Below are 19,078 nucleotides of genomic sequence, written 5' to 3'. Positions count from 1 at the left end.
AAGCTTCTAATCAAAAGTTAGAGCAGAACAAGATGGATATAAAATTGTAGTCAAACACAGATGTATACAGTTTCAACTATTACACATATAGACACAAGCACAAAACCAAACCCAAGCTAATGCTGGAGATTGTGAGGTGACGAGAGAGAGAGAGGCACAACCACACCAGAATTTGATTTCTCTTTTTACCAATTGTATCATGGACAATATTTGCACAAAAAGGCCAGCTCATGGGCACTAAAAAGGCATGAACCAGTCCGGTTGGTGGTAGTTCTAAAACTCCTCTAAAAAACAAGAAAGTCTCAAGATGTCCACACATTTACCTTTGGGATTCGATGCTCATTTCAAGAACGAGGAGGTAAAAGGAAGCTAAGGAGAACCATAGACCTCAAGTGAACATTGAAACACGATCCAGCATTAGAAGGGCATGTTGCCACCGCGTCCCCTCCCTCCATAGCCATATCCATAACCCCTTCCCCACTGATATGGACCCCGGTAATTCCCACCACGCCCAGAAGCATAACCACCATAACCAAGATTAGATCTCTGCTGGAAATTGCCAAATGTCTGGGGCAGAAATATTAAAACTAAATTAATATATCACCCAACAGCAACTTACGATCACTTTCTGATTTAATATTCAACCAAAAAACAAATAAAATAGAGTGGCAAACCTCAGTATCATGCTTCATTCTCTCAGAAAACCTATGTCCGTTTCTTCCTCCACGGTTGACTGAACTACATGAAATTGTGTCAAAGAACTCATCCTTGTTATATGCAGGCTGGATGAAACAAAAAAAGAAAAATGATTAATTCCAAGCTCAACATTTGCATTCAACCGCTAAACCATCCAGTATATACAAAATCCGTGTCCTACCTTTGTGTTGTGTACCAGCCCACCTTCTTTCTCATCCAAACATTGACCAGTTCCACTAGTTCCACTGTCATCCACTCTTTCTGTTGAATGTCTTTGTTTGTCCTGTCCTAGGTATCCCCACACTTCATCCTTCTTAAACTTCTCGTTCATCGCTAGAAAATCAAACTCCTCGGTGAACTGTGTAGAGTATGGAGACTGCAAAACATAAAACAATGAAAATTTTACCAGAAGTCCTATTTTATCCAGGAAACAGCTAGAACTAAGGATAACCAGAATACCCTTCCGTTTCCATTCTTATTTCCAATAGGATAAACAGCTAGAACTAAAGATAATCAGAATATGCTTCTGCTTCTATTCATATTTTCAATAAGATAAGCATGGAAAATGACATGCATATTTTCCTCAAACCACAACCAATGATCAAGCTAACTGATAAAATTGGAATCCCAAAAAGGGTAACAATCCATGTAGATACCAAACGCAAAATAGCATGACGACAGGATCATAAATGCACTTCAAAATGTGCAAGACGCTTCCATTACTATTCAAGTGCATACATCTACATCACGTAGAGCAATATGTAATTCAGAATGCAAATGCACACTTCTGAGATATCCAGTAAAACATCATTTTCAAAAGCTAGGTTTCAAACAGTGCAAAGCAAATGCAGCATGGTTCAAAGTAGAAATCACTTATTTTTTCCATCCATCCCTTCCACACATGACATGCATGCACACACCCAATACAAGTACAAACAATTCAACTTGTAAATTCCTTCTTTCCCTCCCTCAATGGCAGAGATGAGTGCAATGTGCGCACACCCACACCAGCAAGCAAAACCACAAACAAACATTAAAGTTATATATGCTGCCAAGAGCTTAGTGAGATCTTTACAAGCATGTGGACACGTACCCACACCAGCATTTAAGTACTTTTGAATTTATACCGTACTTACAGTAGTTAAAAGCATTTGATAGTCTAAAAGTACTCATTTTCTTTCTTTTTTTCTTTTAAAAGTGAAAGCACTCATTTTCTTAATTCTAATAGTCAAAATTTCCTAGGAACATCTCACCCTGTATAAGGCCCAAAAAGAAAATATCTTATACAACAACAACAACAACAAAGCCTTTTCCCACTAAGTGGGGTCGGCTATATGAATCCTAGAACGCCATTGCGCTCGGTTTTGTGTCATGCCCTCCGTTAGATCCAAGTACTCTAAGTCTTTTCTTAGAGTCTCTTCCAAAGTTTTCCTAAGTCTTCCTCTACCCCTTCGGCCCTGAACCTCTGTCCCGTAGTCACATCTTCGAACCGGAGCGTCAGTCGGCCTTCTTTGCACATGTCCAAATCACCAGAGCCGATTTTCTCTCATCTTTCCTACAATTTCGGCTACTCCTACTTTACCTCGGATATCCTCATTCCCAATCTTATCCTTTCTCGTGTGCCCACACATCCCACGAAGCATCCTCATCTCCGCTACACCCATTTTGTGTACGTGTTGATGCTTCACCACCCAACATTCTCTGCCATACAACATCGCTGGCCTTATTGCCGTCCTATAAAATTTTCCCTTGAGCTTCAGTGGCCTACGACGGTCACACAACACGCCGGATGCACTCTTTCCATCCAGCTCGTATTCTATGGTTGAGATCTCCATCTAATTCTCCGTTCTCTTGCAAGATAGATCCTAGGTAACGAAAACGGTCGCTTTTTGTGATCTTCGCTAGATTGCTCCGGTCATTAGTGTGGATAAGTATATAAATGGATAGAGATAGGAAAGCAAACACAAGATGTACGTGGTTCACCCAGATTGGCTACGCCCACGGAATAGAAGAGTTCTCATTAATTGTGAAGGGTTTACACAAGTACATAGGTTCAAGCTCTCCTTTAGTGAGTACGAGTGAATGATTTAGTACAAATGACATTACGAAATATTGTGGGATAATGATCTCGTAATCACGAAACTTCTAAGTATCGGAGTGTGGTGTCGTCTTGACTTGCCTTATCTGTCTCATAGGTAGATGTGGCATCTTCTCTGGAAGTACTCTTCCTCCATCCAGGGGTGGTATCTTTAACTGGTGGAGATGCACAAGGTAATGTATCAATTTCACTTGAAGCTTACTTGTAGTTTCAGGCTTGGTCAAGCGCGATACAAACCATGTAGTAGGAGTCCCCCAAGTCGCTGAGCTAGGGGGTCTGCTGAAAGAGGTGACAGACAAGGTAAGCAATCAGAGCTCCGACTGATTGTTCACCTTCTCCCCATCTTGCAGCAGCATGAAGGATAAAGAGAAGAAAAATGAGAAGAGATGATATGAGATACTTTTGCTTTTGAAGAAGTAACTTTCCACAGGCTTATTCTTGAACTGAGCTGGAGGGTTTTCTGGTTTCCTCCAGAGTATAAGGCCGACTGAAGAATTTGAGGGTCAAAACAAGTCCATCAAATCTAGAGTACGTTCCACCCTGCTGATATGGGATACTTTTGCTTTTGACAGAGTAATGGATGTATCGGCACGTGTGCTGTTACGCTTGTCTCCACATGCTTCCTTGTATCCTTCGCACTTGCCCTATCTGTTCCTCAAGCAGATGCGGAATCTTCCCTGGAAACATAAGATGATGAAGATGAGTACTCGAGAGCAATGCCAGGTAAGTAATCAGGTAAGGGGTTCCAGGCAGTCAATTCCTGGCTGGAAGCTTGATTCCAAGTACTGACTGATTGCTCTCTTTCTCCTTGTCTTGCAGGTAAAAACAAGGCCAAAAGAAAAAACAGGGAAAAAGCATGATATGAGATACTCTTGCTTTTAACCCTGATGATATGAGATATTCTTGCTCTAGTATAGCTTGTTTGCAGAGGTATTATCGGGGGGAAAGAAAGCTGAATATTTCGAAAGGCTTTGTTGGGAGTGCCCTCTCAGATATGATGAAGGGTTGAGCATTTTTGCAGGTCTGCCTGTCCGTTGGGGATGGAGGTCGACATATATAGGAGTCTCCCTAACAACAAGTAGTAATGCTATTCCTTTACCCTGCTTGGTCATAGCACGGTAGTGGGAGCTGCCAGTTTCACATGTTTTAACTCTGTCAGAGCACTTTGAAAAAGTGGTCTGTGGTATCTGGCTCTCGAGATTCGGAGAACGATGCCTCTTCGATTTTTGAGAAAGCAATCATGCTGGGGGTCTGACTCTCGAGATTCGGAGAGCAGTGTCTCTTCGATTTTTGAGGAAGTAATCATGTTGGGAGTCTGGCTCTCGAGATTCGGAAGGCGGTGCCTCTTCGATTTTGGAGCAAGCAATCTTGTTGGGAGTGTTGTCTCGAATGTGAGTAAAGGTTGGACATGTTTGCTAGTCTACCTTGCCACGAAGCACAAAGGTTGACACACAGGGACTTTCCAATTATCCAGCAATGGTACTGTTCCTTTACCCTCTCTTCGATTTTGAGAAAGTAGTCATGTTGGGAGTCTGGCTCTCGAGATTCGGAAGACGGTGCCTCTTCGATTTTGGAGCAAGCAATCTTGTTGGGACTGTTTTCTCGAATGTGAGTAAAGGTTGGGCATGTTTGCTAGTCTACCTTGCCACGAAGCACAGAGGTTGACACACAGGGACTTTCCAATTATCCAGCAGTGGTACTGTTCCTTTACCCTTGTGGGTAATAATATGGTAGCTAGACCTTCAAAATTTATGTGTCTAAACTTTGTTAGTGCTGTTTCTTTGCTATTCTTTTACCTTTCTTGGTCAGAGCGATGTAGTGGGAGCTGCAAGCTTCACGTGCTCAACTTTGGCAGAGAACTTTGGCAAAGTGATCTGTGGTACCCATGAGTTATTGTTGCGTGTGGGAAGTGGGTGATTGAACAGTAAGATTCATGTGCTTTCTACTTCACCAGAAGTCTTCGACAAAATGCCCATAATTTCTGCAAAGCTGAGTGTGCGTGTGACAGGTGCTGACAATGCTAGAAAAGTAGGTGCCTCTTCGATTTCTGAGATCGGCCCTCGTGGTCTCTGAGCAGCCCAGCTTTTGAGAAAGCGAGCGCCTCTTCGATTGATTCGGAGAACGGTGCCTCACCGATTTTTGAGAAAGCAATCATGCTGGGGGTCTGGCTCTCGAGATTCGGGGAGCAGTGTCTCTTCGATTTTTGAGAAAGTAATCATGTTGGGAGAGTGGCTCTTGAGATTCGGAGGGTGGTGCCTCTTCGATTTTGGAGCAAGCAATCTTGTTGGGAGTGTTTTCTCGAATGTGAGTAAAGGTTGGGCATGTTTGCTAGTCTACCTTGCCACGAAGCACAGAGGTTGACACACAGGGACTTTCCAATTATCCAGCAATGGTACTGTTCCTTTACCCGCTCTTCGATTTTTAAGAAAGTAGTCATGTTAGGAGTCTGGCTCTTTAGATTCGGAGGACGGTGCCTCTTCGATTTTGGAGCAAGCAATCTTATTGGGAGTGTTTTCTCGAATGTTAGTAAAGGTTGGGCATGTTTGCTAGTCTACCTTGCCACGAAGCACAGAGGTTGACATACATGGACTTTCCAATTATCCAGCAGTGGTACTGTTCCTTTACCCTTGTGGGTAATAATATGGTAGCTAGACCTTCAAAATTTATGGGTCTAAACTTTGTTAGTGCTGTTTCTTTGCTATTCTTTTACCCTTCTTGGTCAGAGCGATGTAGTGGGAGCTGCAAGCTTCACGTGCTCAACTTTGGCAGAGAACTTTGGCAAAGTTATCTGTGGTACCCATGAGCTATTGTTGCGTGTGGGAAGTGGGTGATTGAACAGTAAGATTCATGTGTTTTCTACTTCCCCAGAAGTCTTTGACAGAATGCCCATAATTTCCGCAAAGCTGAGTGTGCGTGTGACAGGTGCTGACAAGGCTGGAAAAGTAGGTGCCTCTTCGATTTCTGAGATCGGCCCTCGTGGTCTCTAGGGAGCCCAGCTTTTGAGAAAGCGAGCGCCTCTTCGATTTCTGAGATCGGCCTTCGTGGTCTTTGAGCAGCCCAACTTTTGAGAAAGCAAACGGCTCTTCGATTTCTGAGATCAACCCTCGTGATCTCTAAGCAGCCCAACTTTTGAGAAAGCAAACGCCTCTTCGATTTCTGAGCAGGCGCCTCTTTGATTTCTGAAGCTCCGTCGAGTGCAGATTTTTATAGAGGCTGGCATTAAGTTCCAAAGCACACTTGAATCTCCACCAGTAGAAGCTTCATTCTTGCACTTCTAATATCTTGATTTGTCCGACCTCTTCTCTCTTCAACACATTTGAAAATGTCTGGCCCCTCCGACCGTCGTTTTGACTTGAACCTTGTTGAAGAGGCAGCCCCGCCTTCTCCAGACAACATATGGCGCCCATCCTTCGTCTCCCAAACTGGTCCTCTTACCGTTGGGGATTCCGTGATGAAGAATGATATGACCGCTGCGGTGGTGGCCAGGAACCTTCTCACTCCCAAAGATAACAGACTACTTTCCAAACGGTCTGATGAGTTAGCTGTTAAGGATTCGCTGGCTCTCAGTGTTCAGTGTGCAGGTTCTGTGTCTAATATGGCCCAACGCCTATTTGCTCGAACCCGCCAAGTTGAATCATTGGCGGCTGAAGTGATGAGTCTCAAACAGGAGATTAGAGGGCTCAAGCATGAGAATAAACAGTTGCACCGGCTCGCACATGACTATGCTACAAACATGAAGAGGAAGCTTGACCAGATGAAGGAAACTGATGGTCAGGTTTTACTTGATCATCAGAGATTTGTGGGTTTGTTCCAAAGGCATTTATTGCCTTCGTCTTCTGGGGCTGTACCGCGTAATGAAGCTCCAAATGATCAACCTCTGATGCCTCCTCCTCCTAGGGTTCTGTCCAGTACTGAGACTCCAAATGATCCCCCTCCGGTGCCTTCTCTTTCTGGGGCTCTACCGACTGCTGAGACTTCTCCTAAGCAACCTTTGTGAAGGCTCCCTCTTGTGTGTTTATTTTGACTCATGTATATGTACATATTTGTAGCTTATCGGGGATATCAATAAATAAGCTTTCCTTCATTTCAACGTATTGTGTTAAATACACCAAAGCCTTCTTCGCTAAGTTCTTTGAATTTTCTTTTGTTGAAGCTTGTATGTTGAAGCTTTCTGAGTGGAGCATGTAGGTTGGGGTAGTGTTCCCTTAATTTCCCGAGTGAGGAAAACTTCTTGGTTGGAGACTTGGAAAATCCAAGTCACTGAGTGGGATCGGCTATATGAATCTTAGAACGCCATTGTGCTCGATCCTGTGTCATGTCCTTCGTTAGATCCAAGTACTCTAAGTCTTTTCTTAGAGTCTCTTCCAAAGTTTTCCTAGGTCTTCCTCTACCCCTTCGGCCCTGAACCTCTGTCCCATAGTCGCATCTTCTAATCGGAGCGTCAGTAGGCCTTCTTTGCACATGTCCAAACCACCGTAACCGATTTTCTCTCATCTTTCCTTCAATTTCGGCTACTCCTACTTTACCCCGGATATCCTCATTCCTAATCTTATCCTTTCTCGTGTGCCCACACATCCAACGAAGCATCCTCATCTCCGCTACACCCATTTTGTGTACGTGTTGATGTTTCACCGCCCAACATTCTGTGCCATACAGCATCGCCGGCCTTATTGCCGTCCTATAAAATTTTCCCTTGAGCTTCAGTGGCATACGGCGGTCACACAACACGCCGGATGCACTCTTCCACTTCATCCATCCAGCTTGTATTCTATGGTTGAGATCTCCATCTAATTCTCCGTTCTTTTGCAAGATAGATCCTAGGTAACGAAAACGGTCGCTCTTTGGTATTTCTTGATCTCCGATCCTCACCCCTAACTCGTTTTGGCCTCCATTTGCACTGAACTTGCACTCCATATATTCTGTCTTTGATCGGCTTAGGCGAAGACCTTTAGATTCCAACACTTCTCTCCAAAGGTTAAGCTTTGCATTTACCCCTTCCTGAGTTTCATCTATCAACACTATATCGTCTGCGAAAAGCATACACCAAGGAATATCATCTTGAATATGTCCTGTTAACTCATCCATTACCAACGCAAAAAGGTAAGGACTTAAGGATGAGCCTTGATGTAATCCTACAGTTATGGGAAAGCTTTCGGTTTGTCCTTCATGAGTTCTTACGGCAGTCTTTGCTCCTTCATACATATCCTTTATAGCTTGGATATATGCTACTCGTACTCCTTTCTTCTCTAAAATCCTCCAAAGAATGTCTCTTGGGACCCTATCATACGCTTTTTCCAAATCTATAAAGACCATGTGTAAATCCTTTTTCCCATCTCTATATCTTTCCATCAATCTTCGTAAGAGATAGATTGCCTCCATGGTTGAGCGCCCTGGCATGAACCCGAATTGGTTGTCCGAAACCCGTGTCTCTTGCCTCAATCTATGCTCAATGACTCTCTCCCAGAGCTTCATTGTATGACTCATTAGCTTAATACCCCTATAGTTCATGCAATTTTGTACGTCGCCCTTATTCTTGTAGATAGGCACCAAAGTGCTCGTTCGCCACTCATTTGGCATCTTCTTCGTTTTCAAAATCCTATTGAAAAGGTCAGTGAGCCATGTTATACCTGTCTCTCCCAAAACTTTCCACACTTCGATTGGTATATCGTCTGGGCCTATTGCTTTTCTATGCTTCATCTTCTTCAAAGCTACAACCACTTCTTCCTTCCGGATTCGACGATAAAAGGAGTAGTTTCTACACTCTTCTGAGTTACTCAACTCCCCTAAAGAAGCACTCCTTTCATGTCCTTCATTGAAAAGATTATGAAAATAACCTCTCCATCTGTCTTTAACCGCGTTCTCTGTAGCAAGAACCTTTCCATCCTCATCCTTGATGCACCTCACTTGGTTTAGGTCCCTTGTCTTCTTTTCCCTTGCTCTAGCTAGTTTATAGATATCCAACTCTCCTTCTTTGGTATCTAGTCGTTTATACATATCGTCGTAAGCCGCTAACTTAGCTTCTCTGACAGCTTTCTTCGCCTCTTGCTTCGCTTTTCTATACCTTTCACCATTTTCATCGGTCCTCTCCTTGTATAAGGCTTTACAACATTCCTTCTTAGCCTTCACCTTTGTTTGTACCTCCTCATTCCACCACCAAGATTCCTTTTGGTGTGGGGCAAAGCCCTTGGACTCTCCTAATACCTCTTTTGCTACTTTTCGGATACAACTAGCCATGGAATCCCACATTTGGCTAGCTTCCCCCTCTCTATCCCACACACATTGGGTGATTACCTTCTCTTTGAAAATGGCTTGTTTTTCTTCTTTTAGATTCCACCATCTAGTTCTTGGGCACTTCCAAGTCTTGTTCTTTTGTCTTACTCTTTTGATATGTACATCCATCACCAACAAGCGATGTTGATTAGCCACGCTCTCTCCTGGTATAACTTTGCAATCCTTACAAGTTATACGATCCCCTTTCCTCATTAGAAGAAAATCTATTTGTGTTTTTGACGACCCACTCTTGTAGGTGATCACATGTTCTTCTCTCTTCTTAAAGAAGGTATTGGCTAAGAAGAGATCATATGCCATTGCAAAATCCAAGATAGCTTCCCCATCCTCGTTTCTCTCCCCAAAACCATGGCCACCATGAAAACCTCCATAGTTGCCTGTCTCCCTGCCCACGTGTCCATTTAAATCTCCTCCTATAAATAACTTCTCCGTCTGAGCAATTCCTTGCACCAAGTCTCCAAGATCTTCCCAAAATTTCTCCTTCGAACTCGTATCCAACCCTACTTGAGGTGCGTACGCACTAATCACATTGATAAGTTCTTGTCCTATTACAATCTTGATTGCCATGATTCTATCTCCTACCCTCTTGATATCTACAACATCTTGTACCAAGGTCTTGTCCACGATGATGCCAACACCGTTTCTCGTTCTATTTGTGCCCGAATACCAAAGTTTAAACCCTGAGTTTTCTAGATCCTTTGCCTTACTACCAACCCACTTAGTTTCTTGTAGGCACATAATATTTATCCTTCTCCTCACCATAACTTCCACTACTTCCATAGATTTTCCCGTTAAGGTTCCTATATTCCACGTTCCTAAACGCATTTTTCTCTCTTGAACTCTACCCTTCTGTCCTAGCTTCTTCACCCTCCCCCGTCTAATAGGATCAAAGTACTTCTTTTGTGTGTCCCGGGTAAAGTTGATAGGAGCATATGCTCCCAAACAACTTTGAGTGGAGTCGTTCGAAAAGAAGTTTCTATGGCCCCCTTGCTCATTTAACACTGCATCCGGGTGCCGATGGAGATACAGCGACCCTTGCTCACTTATCACTGTGCTCGGGCCACACAGCGCGCCACTTACGGGTGACGCCCTAGCTTTAGCGCGATTTTGTTCTGGATTCATTTTCATAAGGATTCGACGTGATCATGGAGTGCCGGCTGTCGACTACCTGACGCCCTCCCCCTCCTCCTTTATCCGGGCTTGGGACCGGCCATGTAAGACATAGGCGGAGTTCAAAAAGAAAATATCTTATCAATTACTAAATTAAGAGGACACTTTGGCAATTGTTCCAAAGCACATAAATGGAATAAACATCAGGTCTAAACCTAAGACGCAGAAGTTCACAGAGCCTTTGTTAGAAAATCGCCACCATATTTGTACATTGAAAAACACAATCATTTGCAATGGAAAACAAAAAAATATTGCGGATTAAAAAAACAAACTTAGTTATCATAAAGTTTATGAAAAAATGCTACTTTCAATCTCACCTGTTGGGTAGAAGTGGGCAGTGGCAACAATGGTGCTTGAGTTGCGGGAGGAGGAATCATGGATATAGAACTAGATGAGGTTGGCATCAAAGCCCCCACTAAGTGTGATCTAGAGGGTGCCAATTGATCAGGAGTTAACAAAGATGGGGGTGGTGTTAGCAAGGGACCTAGATCAGAACCCACAGAAAACGATCCTGGATAAGGCATGGATTGAGCAGGTAGAACTGGTACTGGATCAGAAACAGCTTTTGTAACAATTTGTGTTTCACTTATATCCAAGTCTTGGCGAGGTGAAGGAAACAAAGGCATAGTTAGTCGGCTAGCATTTAGAGGTGTAGAATGAGATGGTAAGGGTACCTGTGAAGCCAAAGATGAAGGCATACCAAGAGAAGAAAAAGTTGCAGGAGTAACAGAGGCAGAAAAGTTTGGATGTACAAAAGTTGGTGCAGAAGAAGAAATTACGGGGGTAAGACATTCCGATCCATTTGCCATGCCAATATCTGTAGAGGACTGATTTCCAGGAGCCTTATTTTGCATTGTCAAGGGATGTGATATTGCAGATGAAGACTGCAAAGGAATATGGTTATGTGGATGGTCAGACATATTAAGTGATGCACCATTGTATCCTTGCCAATACATTGGAAAAGAAAGTGCTGGAGGACTGGGAAGTTGAGTAGAAGAGGTATTTCCTGATGGACCAACATCAGTTCCATAATGATAAGAAGGCAATACACCAATATGTTGTCCTCTACTAGTCAAAGCAGGGGTATCCTGCCAATGAGTTGTTTCTGTCAAGCTTTTACCTCCAACTAAGGCTGATGGTGGAGAACTTACAGGCGCCCCAGCATAGTGTGACTGCAAAGAAAAAAATCAATTAAATATATGAAATCATATTTTCTAATTGACTCACAGAGATTATAATTGCCTATGTACTTTTACGTATGAGCATCGTACACACAGGTACTTAACCAAATGTCAATACCTGTATAATAGCAGGATCTTCGTGAATGCGTTCTTCTCTTTGAGATGACGGGGGGGGCTTAACTTGTAAATCCTACAATTGTGAAAACAAGAGAATTATTAGTACATGTATGATGCAATCTACAAAATTTATCACCCCAGCAAACTCATCTGTTTACAAAGTCTAGGAACGGTTTCATCCAATGAGATCTCATTCATAAAAATCCTCTCTAGAACAACAAAAAAAATGTATGTCTGTGTGTATCATTCCATGCCACATAAGAAAACTTATAGAACAAAGGAGGGCAGAACTGGTAAAAGATGATATTAAACTCAAAGGCGATCCCTAGCTCAAAAGGGCACAACACATATTGAAAGCAATGAAAAGCGAAAAAAAAGGATGACACATCCAATGATTTACATACAACATATAGAAAGAAAAAAACCAATTAAAATGCCACACAGAATATTGCATGCTTCAGAAAAGAAACTATTATCTCAAATCTTTCTTCATACCCCAAAATTTTCCAATAGATTTATCATTCATGTGTGCACAAGTTTCTTAGTTTCCACACTAATAAAGGAACACAATTTTGTTCAAAGATCCACACTTTCTTCTCCTATTATATAGTTAATTATACTAATCTTATGAATCTTAGTTTCTTTGATTTCTCTTCTCTTCTTCAATCTCTATCATATGTTCATCTCTGTTTCCCCCTACTTTCTATTCTTTGTATACTTCTTTTCTTGTTCTTTATGATATAAAGAAAATTTACTAATGAAGACTAGAAATAAACAAAAATACGAAGTAAAAAATAATAATAGTTTCGTCCCTAGCAACATGAACCAAGAACTAGCCAAAATAAAGCAACACAACTTTATATGGAGCGATAAAAGTATAAAAGAAAGAAGATAAGATTAAACAGTTAATCAAGTATATAATGTTTCCCTCTTACCTTGATGTCAGTTGCTCTAAATAGAATATACTCATACACCGTATCAGTTGGAGGAACTTGTGGGCCATCCTTCTTACGCCCCTCTGTTCCATATGCTCTAACTGCAACATCATACAGAACTTAATACATTTACAATATTTGACTTCCCAACTATAGAAGACAAAAAACCAAATTATAACTATGTAAACAGTTGTTTTAGCAAAATTTCATGTCAGAAAATACAAACAGGATGTAAATACTTGTGAAATTTTTTAGAACAGTAATATGTTCTATATGAACACAAGTTGTAGACATAGTAGAGAAGATAAATTTCACTTCAAACGCTCCTAGTGTATATTTGACTATTACTATATAGAAACCTTATGAACATTGTACAATGTTAACCAACCGAACATTAATAACAAATTTAACTCCTAGTACTATAACTTTCATACATCCACTCACTATAAAAGAGGTCAAGGGGGAAGAAAATTAGATCCAATTCAGTATATTGAGGTATGTCACAAATTGATGACGGGGTTATATTTCACTCCAACATAAGTAATGAACATAGCAAACATCTACCTCTCTCTCTCTCTGCCAGATGAATGATTGTTTAACATTCAAACAATTCGATCATCTATATCAAATAACAACTTAATGAGTCCAAAAGCTGGATGTATGTTTCAAACTTAAAATGGAATTATCACCAAGTCCAACATAAGTTATGAACACAGAAAACCTCTCCCCAACAGATGAATAATTTAACCTTAGATGAAAAACTATACAATCTTCATCAAATGACAATTTCCAAACGCGTTCTTCTCGAGCATATAGCAGATCAAAATTTTTTACAATTATAAATCGACTAGACTGGATTGATCTTTCAAAACCTGTTTTCTTCAACCTCACAGAAAGATTTCCAAACCAAACAATTTGTGGCAAGAATTCATTGACCAATCAATCAAACCATGGTCCTTAAGGACTGAGAGACATAAACTGCAACAACTTAGCTGCAATGCATATATATATATATATATATATATATGTGTGTGTGTGTGTGTGTGTGTGTGTGTGTTATGAGATTTTGCTTCCAAACATCGTATACTTACATGCATAGAGAGATTTGGGGACCGAAAAACCTAAACCCTAGGCAATCCACGAGTACGGATTCAAATGGGCATCGAATCAACCAAATGCACATATATACATATACATACACAGATTACATATGTGTGTATAAATGTGCGGAGATTGCAGATATAGGAAGAAATGGAAGCGCGAGACGCACCGTTTTTGAGGCCGATGGAGGAGTCTTGGACGCTGAGGAAGTAGAGAACGCCTTCGTAACGTATCTCGTACTTGGAGATTAGAGTGATGAGGCTGCCGATGTACGATTCCCCAGATTCAGTCGACGCCATTGACGAGGGAAATGAAATGAAGTTTTTCTCAGAGCCGTTGCTGTTTTTTCGAATTAGGGTTAGGGCTTTGTCTCTCTCTCTCTCTCTCTCTCTCTCTCTCTCTCTCTCCTTTCCTGCGAATTGTGAAAGGTTGGTTTAAAAGCGCCCAAAACCTTGGGGGTAGTTTGTTATTCTATTTCGGTATTTCCTTGCCGAACTTGTGAATCACTTTGTAAATATAATTAGGAATTGCTATTAGTACTCTAAAAATCTCATTCTATATTCTAAACTTTCTATATTAAGAAAGAAAAATACAATTGTAAAGAGTGTAGAATGAGATTTTTAGAGTGCCAATAACACTTCTCATATAATTTTTGCTGAGTAATTCTAATTAGGCAACTTTTTTGACATAAGAAATAAAAACATTAATTCTTTTTTTAAGAATACTAACAAAAAATCTTCAAAAACTTTAGTTTTAACTAAAATGACAAAATAAATGTGTAAGTGAATAGTATCATGATTGATTTTTTAAGGTTAAAATGTCATTTTCGTTAAAAATGAACAGTACCGAAAGTGTTTCATTAAGATTTTTTTTTTTTATCAAAAAATTTGGATGATTTCTCGATTTATGCGTGTCATATTTGCAGAGGAAAGAAATAACTGAACCTTAATAAAAATGGTTTGTCTAGCAAAAATCAATAAATATGAGATCGTTTAATAACTAAACTTTATAAAAATGGTTGGAGTCAATAAAAGCATTACAAACTGTTTATTTATACAATTAATTAACTAAACGATCTTGAATTCAAAAATAATCTTTACAAGGCAACTCATAATATAACAGTTTCGATCATAAACACAAAAATTTATAAATTGGTTGGAAACCAGCCGAGATTTCCTCAATTAACTACTCATCGAAGGGCAGTCTTGTAAATCGCGAAAAGTTTAATCCTAAACATTAAACCCTTTGCGACTCGCTCTTGTTGCTCTCTCAGTTTCCTCCCTCGCCGTCTCAGTCCTCATCACACCAAGCACTCGCAAACAGAGCACCACTCACATTTTCTGGGTCACTTTTCTCAGGTAATTTTCTTCCCAAAAATCTTGATTTCCTTACAATGTGTTTGGCTGCTGAGAAAATTCATGTCTTGCCTTTGTGTTTATCAATGTGTGGAGAAAATCTTTAATTTCGTTTTTATTTCTTCTGGAAATTGTTGGGTTCAAAACCTTCTTATTGGTTCTGCTTATTAGCTAAATTATATCTGTGAAGATTAATTTGTGACGCATTTTGCTTTATTTTCTGTGAAAATTAATGGGTATTATTTCAATAACTTCACCGTACACGACTTTGTCTTCTAATTTCTGATTTTTCTGGAATAAAAGTGCGACACCCATTTGTTTAATCCTGAATTCAAGAAAATTCACAGCCTATGAGTTTCTTGCATTCAATTTGTCAAAATTTAGCCTAAAAAAAAACCATTAACAAATTAAAGCTTGCTGCAATGTACAATTAGGTTACCTTCATTTAGGTATCTTCAGACGGTCAAACTTAATATCTGATATGCACACAAAGATTTGATTAGTTAATTGTGTTCATATCATACGCATAGAGCGTGGAATTGTTTGAAGGTGAATAGACTTTGGAAGAGCATAAGCTAGATCTTTTATGGACAGTAGCTAGATCCTTAATTTTTTGTACGGTGAGGAATATGGGTCTGATATGGTGCTAAAAATCTTGTGTTTGCTAGTTAGGTCTGGTCCCGCATATATAATCTCTACTGTTTAATGGTAATTGTCGCCATGTTTACCTTTTTTGGAACTTCAACTGGAAGATGCAAAAAAGAATTGGATTTCATTTATGAATGAGTCAGTTCCTTACTGGAAATCGCCAAGTTTACGCAGTGATTTATTTTGTGGATGCAAGTGACTACTCAGTTTCTTCCCTAAAAATCAGATGTATGCATGTGTGTATATAATTGGGTGTATCTTTTTGTTTATGCAAGTGAATACTCTGTTGTGGGGTTAGGTTCACTACGCCTCCTTTGACTAGGTGTATCATTTTGTGTTTATTAATGAAAATTCATTCGCACCGTCTACTTCTTTTTAGAATCTTGTTATTTAGTTCATCTTTATGTTTTAAACATGTTTTATAATTTTGGGTAAGTCTAAAGAAATAAAAAAGACTAACAAAGTTTCTATAAAAATTTGAATCTGGGGAAAAAAAAAGGAGTATGTAAGGTCAGCCCAGACCATTTTGAATCCTAGTTCAGCTAAATGCGGTGTTTGGCACATTTTATGTTGTTTTCTTTTTAATCTGTTTATTGGTTGATTTATTCTGCTCTATTTGTGTTTTTTGGGGTAGCGGGAGAATTCTTTTCTTTTGTTGAAGACATGGTGGGTTGGCAGAGGCATGTACAGCCCCTAATCCGTCATGTTGGCAAAAGAGTGGAGAATCATGGTTACACGTCTGCTGCAAACTTTTCTTCTTCTTCTCATTTTCTAAAACTCCAGACACCATCTTACCAAACCATCTCAAGGCCCCTTCATCAGTACTTTCAACACTTGGTAATGCACAAAACTCGTCTTTCCATTTAATCGATTACAGGCTACAGCACCTTTGGTTTTTCTGATTTTCTCTCTCCTTTTGTTTAAATTGTCATATATCTTATTCTCTTTCCATATCACAAGGGAATTTCCAGTTCAAGGAACTTGCTTGCAGATTCATCTGATGGAGCACCTCATCAATCTTCAGTCACTCCTCTCTCAGCTTCAAGTGGTGAAAAAATTGAAGAACAAAACCAGAAATCATCTTCTAGACCTTCACAAGTTCAATTTGTATTAAAGGGCATGAATCAGGTTACCATATTCACACTTATTGCATCTTTTTAATGGTTTGTAACAGATTCTAAAGTTTTTTTTCTTTTTTTTTGGGTGTGTTGGTGCTATACATTAAAATGTGCATACCGGTTGGAACACTTCAATTCTATTCAAAGCTCTGTTAATGGGTCAGTTCCTTTAGGGTTGTTGAACAACTTAGAACAGATGTTGCATTCATATTGTTCCTGTTGCTTTATTTATGGGTTAAGGTGGGGGCTTCTGTATTTGGGAAAAGACAGCATTGCAAAACGGAAGTCTGCAGATGTTCTTTATGTCAAGTGGAGGAATTCCTTTTTATCAAAGTTTGTCAATTTTTTTCCATTAAATGATATTTAAGGGCTGCATCTTCACATTAATATAAAAGATGCCTTGTTACCTAAATGGCTGCTCTATAAGTTCTATGTTTTATGTTATTTTCTGATCGTACATTTATTAGCTTTAGCTCACTGCCTCCTTGCAGAGTCCTAATAAGGTCAACTTGGTTGCTAAACTGGTTCGTGGTATGCGTGTTGAAGATGCATTACTGCAACTGCAAGTGACAGACAAGCAAGCTGCAAAAACTGTGTATCAGGTGATAGAGCCGTTCCACACTTTGTTGCGCTAGGAAGTCTCTTGATTAGAGAAATACTTAGTGTGTGTGTGTGTGTGTGTGTGTGTGTGTGTGTGTGTGTGTGTTTTTATATACAAGGATTGCAGGACTGATGGATGCAACTGAATTTATGATTTGTTAGAGGGCTGGAATGTGAGAGATGCACTTTCTAGTAGTATAATCTAGTGTTTTCTCTTGCAAAATAATATTCCTTTCTTACAAAATTCAGTTATCTTGTGAATTATTTGGTATTTGAATTTAAAGTTGTTTAGCCTTTGGTCCTTTTTACATAATTATGCTCATCTAGAACTCACGGATGAAGAAATGTCTAATATTTGGATGTGTTACAGAGCCTCTAGAGGTATATATTTTTCCTTCAGAGTCATAACTTTTTATAACAGAATATTAACATTATGTAAGACGCTACTGTTTGCAGGCTCTTCACTCAGCCCGGGCGGATGCAACTTATAATCATGGGTTGGATCCAGAACGTCTTCTAGTTGGTAAATAATGCCAGTAAAGTTCCCTCTATTTATTATATTGTTTTTCATAAAAATCAATCCTCACTGTTCTGTATTCTCCCCTCAGCTGGGGCCTTGGTTGGAAAGGGATTCTTGGGATTCCGCAAGAACAGACTTTACTACCATGGTAAAAGTAATGACGGAACTAAAGTGAGACCAAATTACCAACTAACGGTGATGCTAAGGGAGATTTATCCGGAAGAGGAGGAGGAGATAGGCAAACAGAGAGCTGACAATTTTCTCTATATCAAGAAACGCCTCCGGCTCACGAAGCAGGAAAATAAATTTGTTTCTCACCACCTTATCGGCAATTACAAAGGCAAAGGCAGTACCAGTCAACAAGGTGGTATGGCTTCATGAGCAATCTTCCTTCCCATGCATTAACATTTTGAAAGAGTTTGGAGACGTTCAAGAGCTCCTCCTTTGTCCTTGCAATTCAATAAAATGTCGTGTAGAAGTGTGAAAAACTGAAGTGTCAAGAGTAGGATCAAGCCTTTGTCTCAGTTCCAGGTCGTGGCTGCATCCCGCTTGTTGTTTTAAATGCTTAGAGGTATACCATCTCAAATCATCTCTTTAGGTGGTGCATTCAGAGAAGGTAGTTTTTACTTCTTTCACCTTGGCACTGGCCGTCGACAACTATGATGATTTGAAGATTGGTGGTGTGATTGACAACAATCTGACAAGGTTCTTATAGTTTTGCTAAAGTAATATGGGGAAGCAATTCCAAGTGCCTTTTCTAGAAATATTTGGACTTTTAATAGAAATTTTTTTTGGGTTCCTAATAAGGGTGCTTATGCCAAAAGCGAGATCAAGTGCTTCATACAATAGTGATTTCAACCTGCCCTTCAGAACTCTCATATCATATCGTTACCTCATGATTGGGTTGATCAAGTGGTATTTGCTCAAATTAACGATCCTTGTAATTCCTTTTCGACTTTTTGATGGTTTCCTTTGTCCTGCATAATTGTATTCGATCTTACCTTATTCAAAACCAAACATGCGTTTTGGGCTTTGTCTGCAAGGCTGCAGCCCAAGCCCAAATTTTTTTAATTTTGTAAAAATGAAAAATCATTAAAACTCATTTAAATAAGAGAGTTTTAACAAAACACTCCTGGTACTGTTTACTTTTAACGAAAAACCACATTTATACCTTTCCTTGGTACTATTTACTATACCTTTAAAAAAGATTTTTCATTAAAAGGAAAGTTTTTTTTTACTTTTCGTTAGTTT

General features: G+C 39.9%; 2 protein-coding genes across 3 annotated transcripts; one reads left to right on the top strand and one right to left on the bottom strand.

Annotated features, from left to right (window-relative positions):
* Nucleotides 1-17: 17 nt before the first annotated feature.
* On the bottom strand, nucleotides 18-14,067 carry LOC103436758 (decapping 5-like protein). 2 transcript variants are annotated; one of them, XR_011581889.1, is made up of 7 exons: nucleotides 13,756-14,067; nucleotides 12,486-12,586; nucleotides 11,552-11,623; nucleotides 10,570-11,424; nucleotides 919-1,072; nucleotides 675-782; nucleotides 18-567 (listed from the first exon to the last, which is right to left on the bottom strand). XR_011581889.1 is itself a non-coding variant. In XM_029104365.2 (7 exons), exons 1-7 carry the CDS (start codon nucleotides 13,883-13,885, stop codon nucleotides 418-420), a joined length of 1,611 nt encoding a protein of 536 aa, XP_028960198.2. In that variant the 5' UTR covers nucleotides 13,886-14,016; the 3' UTR covers nucleotides 18-417. The 2 variants fall into 2 exon arrangements, 1 of the variants encoding a protein (XP_028960198.2); XM_029104365.2 differs by having other exon boundaries at nucleotides 878-1,072; nucleotides 13,756-14,016.
* A 651-nt stretch (nucleotides 14,068-14,718) lies between these two features.
* Nucleotides 14,719-18,591, top strand: LOC103436757 (uncharacterized). Its single transcript, XM_029104364.2, has 6 exons — nucleotides 14,719-14,944; nucleotides 16,224-16,426; nucleotides 16,550-16,717; nucleotides 17,199-17,309; nucleotides 17,764-17,830; nucleotides 17,916-18,591. The coding sequence occupies exons 2-6, from the start codon at nucleotides 16,253-16,255 to the stop codon at nucleotides 18,206-18,208; spliced, it is 813 nt and encodes a 270-aa protein (XP_028960197.2). The 5' UTR covers nucleotides 14,719-14,944; nucleotides 16,224-16,252; the 3' UTR covers nucleotides 18,209-18,591.
* Nucleotides 18,592-19,078: the final 487 nt, after the last annotated feature.

Source organism: Malus domestica, chromosome 06, assembly GCF_042453785.1.
Source record: "Malus domestica chromosome 06, GDT2T_hap1".
In the NCBI taxonomy this organism is placed as follows: domain Eukaryota; kingdom Viridiplantae; phylum Streptophyta; class Magnoliopsida; order Rosales; family Rosaceae; genus Malus; species Malus domestica.
This window is presented reverse-complemented; position numbering and strand designations above follow the sequence as displayed.

Coding starts and splice junctions, on each gene's coding strand:
- LOC103436758 (XM_029104365.2), bottom strand. CDS start 13,885: ATGGCGTCGACTGAATCTGGGGAATCGTACATCGGCAGCCTCATCACT. Junction 11,624..12,485: donor TTAGAGCAACTGACATCAAG/GTAAGAGGGAAA, acceptor TCACAATTGTAG/GATTTACAAGTTAAGCCCCC. Junction 568..674: donor GAATGAAGCATGATACTGAG/GTTTGCCACTCT, acceptor TTTCTGCCCCAG/ACATTTGGCAATTTCCAGCA.
- LOC103436757 (XM_029104364.2), top strand. CDS start 16,253: ATGGTGGGTTGGCAGAGGCATGTACAGCCCCTAATCCGTCATGTTGGC. Junction 16,427..16,549: donor ATCAGTACTTTCAACACTTG/GTAATGCACAAA, acceptor CCATATCACAAG/GGAATTTCCAGTTCAAGGAA. Junction 17,310..17,763: donor CTGCAAAAACTGTGTATCAG/GTGATAGAGCCG, acceptor TACTGTTTGCAG/GCTCTTCACTCAGCCCGGGC.